General features: G+C 44.7%; 1 protein-coding gene across 1 annotated transcript in view; it reads right to left on the reverse strand.

Annotated features, from left to right (window-relative positions):
- Positions 1-1,543: 1,543 nt before the first annotated feature.
- Positions 1,544-2,075, reverse strand: part of LOC125602624 — a gene marked incomplete at its 3' end in the record, with an annotated part of 711 nt that continues 179 nt past the window's right edge. Inside the window, exon 1 of the mRNA XM_048774166.1 lies at positions 1,544-2,075. This exon is cut by the window's right edge and continues 179 nt beyond it. Coding sequence (XP_048630123.1) covers positions 1,544-2,075 — 532 coding nt within the window.

A 2,075-nucleotide genomic window follows, 5' to 3' on the forward strand; every position in this document is an offset into this window, starting at 1 on the left:
TAATGCTTGGGGAGTCATATCCTACGTATATTCCCATCCTCCTCTGTGGTCCCATCTTAGTTCTCTGTGGTGGAGCAATTGGAATGTAGACGGCACATCCGAATGTCTTGATGTGGGACACGTCTGGCTCATGACCCGTAAGTAGTTGGGATGGTGAATATATATGTTCACTAGATGGCCTGATGCGAATCAGTTCTGCTGCATGTAAAACCGCATGTCCCCATGCTGATACCGGAAGTTGAGACTTCATAAGCAGTGGCCGGGCTATCAGCTGGATCCGTTTAATGAATGATTCGGCCAAGCCGTTCTGTGTATGGACATGTGCCACGGAGTGCTCTATTCTTACCCCCATGGACATGCAATATTCATTAAACGCTTGGGACGTAAACTCACCAGCATTGTCTAGACGTATAGTCTTAAGAGGGAAATCTGGAAAGTGTGCTCTCAGCCTTATCATTTGGGCAAGGAGCCGTGCAAAGGCTAGGTTCCTAGTGGATAGTAGGCAGACATGCGACCATCTGGTCGATGCATCAATGAGGACCATGAAATATCTAAACGTCCCACAAGGTGGGTGTATTGGTCCACATATGTCTCCTTGAATCCTTTCCAGAAAGTTTAAGGTTTCTTTGTTAACCTTGGCTGGTGATGGCCTAGTAATGAGTTTCCCTTGTGCACATGCTGCACACGTGAGATTCTTATATGGGATAACTCCTTTGATCATGTGCCCTTGTGAATTCATTATCAACTTTCGCATCATGCTTGTTCCGGGATGGCCAAGCCGGTTATGCCATAAAGTGAATAGCTCGGAGGCATTTGCCTCGATCATACTGATCCGTGTATAGTATAGACCAGTACGCATTGCGGGTATAGACTCTAGGATCTTCTTGTTGCCCTTGGTGATCGAAATTATGTTAAGGAACTCATTGTTTCCTTCTTCCCATGTTTCAAGGTGAAAACCGTTTAACCTTATATCCTTGAAACTCAATAAGCTTCTTCTAGAGCTTGGGGAATACAGGGCGGTTTTGATCTCTAGGTGAGTGCCATTAGGCATCATCACATAGGCTTGGCCGTGACCTTCAATCAGGCTTGCCTCACCCGCAATGGTATGTACCTTTGCGTTTTGCATTATGAGATTTATGAAGTACCTTTTGTCTCTAAGTATTGTATGACTTGTGCCACTATCCACCACAAGTATACTCATCTCATCATTCATTCTATAAATAAAATTTCTAAACTTTAGAGACTTCATAAGATGTTTTAAAACTCTTCTTATTAAAATTCCATTACATAAAAAAAACACCAAATCAAAAACATAAAGCAATAAGACAATGTGATTCGAAAAACTAGTCCTTGAGACAATCGGATGTCTCGAAATCCATTAGGTCATCTTGGTTATCCTTGTCGGATTCATTGTCAGCATCATACCCATATCCTTCCTTGTCCTCTTGGACGTTTTCTTGGATCATGTTTGCCTCCGGGTTCTTGTTCTTGTGCTCTCTTGGTAGAGGTCGCACAAGTGTTTCGGAGTTCTACAATTCTTTGCCCAATGATTATCACTTCCGCATCTATGGCATAGAGACTTGTTGGACGTGTAAGATGGTTTGGATATGCCACCTCGTCCGCGGCCGTAGCTGCCTCGTCCCCGGCCGTAATTGGAACCACGACCACGGTTATTGTGGTTTCCTTTCCGGCCGGTCGAGTAGCCGTCTCGACCGTTTGAGTTGTCACGTCCACGCCTCTTGAATCCACCACGGCTATTGCCGTATGGTTTCTTATTGTCTTGGACAAAGTATGTCTCATTGGGATCCTTCTTCTCAACCTCATGGGCTTCGGGTGGTGGTGCTGTCCCGGCCGGTCTAACTCCGTTACTCTTTAGTAGGAGTTCATTGTTTGCCTCGGCCAGGAGTAGGCAAGAGATCAGATCAGTGTATGTGGCAAAACCCTTTGTCCTGTATTGCTCTTGCAACACGGAGTTTGAGTGATTAAAGGTAGTATAGGTCTTCTCAAGCATCATGCTATCGGTTACCTCTTCACCACACAACTTTAGTATTGAGACAATCTTGAATAGAGCTGAA

The sequence above is a fragment of the Brassica napus genome, unplaced genomic scaffold (genome assembly GCF_020379485.1).
Source record: "Brassica napus cultivar Da-Ae unplaced genomic scaffold, Da-Ae ScsIHWf_2924;HRSCAF=3709, whole genome shotgun sequence".
In the NCBI taxonomy this organism is placed as follows: domain Eukaryota; kingdom Viridiplantae; phylum Streptophyta; class Magnoliopsida; order Brassicales; family Brassicaceae; genus Brassica; species Brassica napus.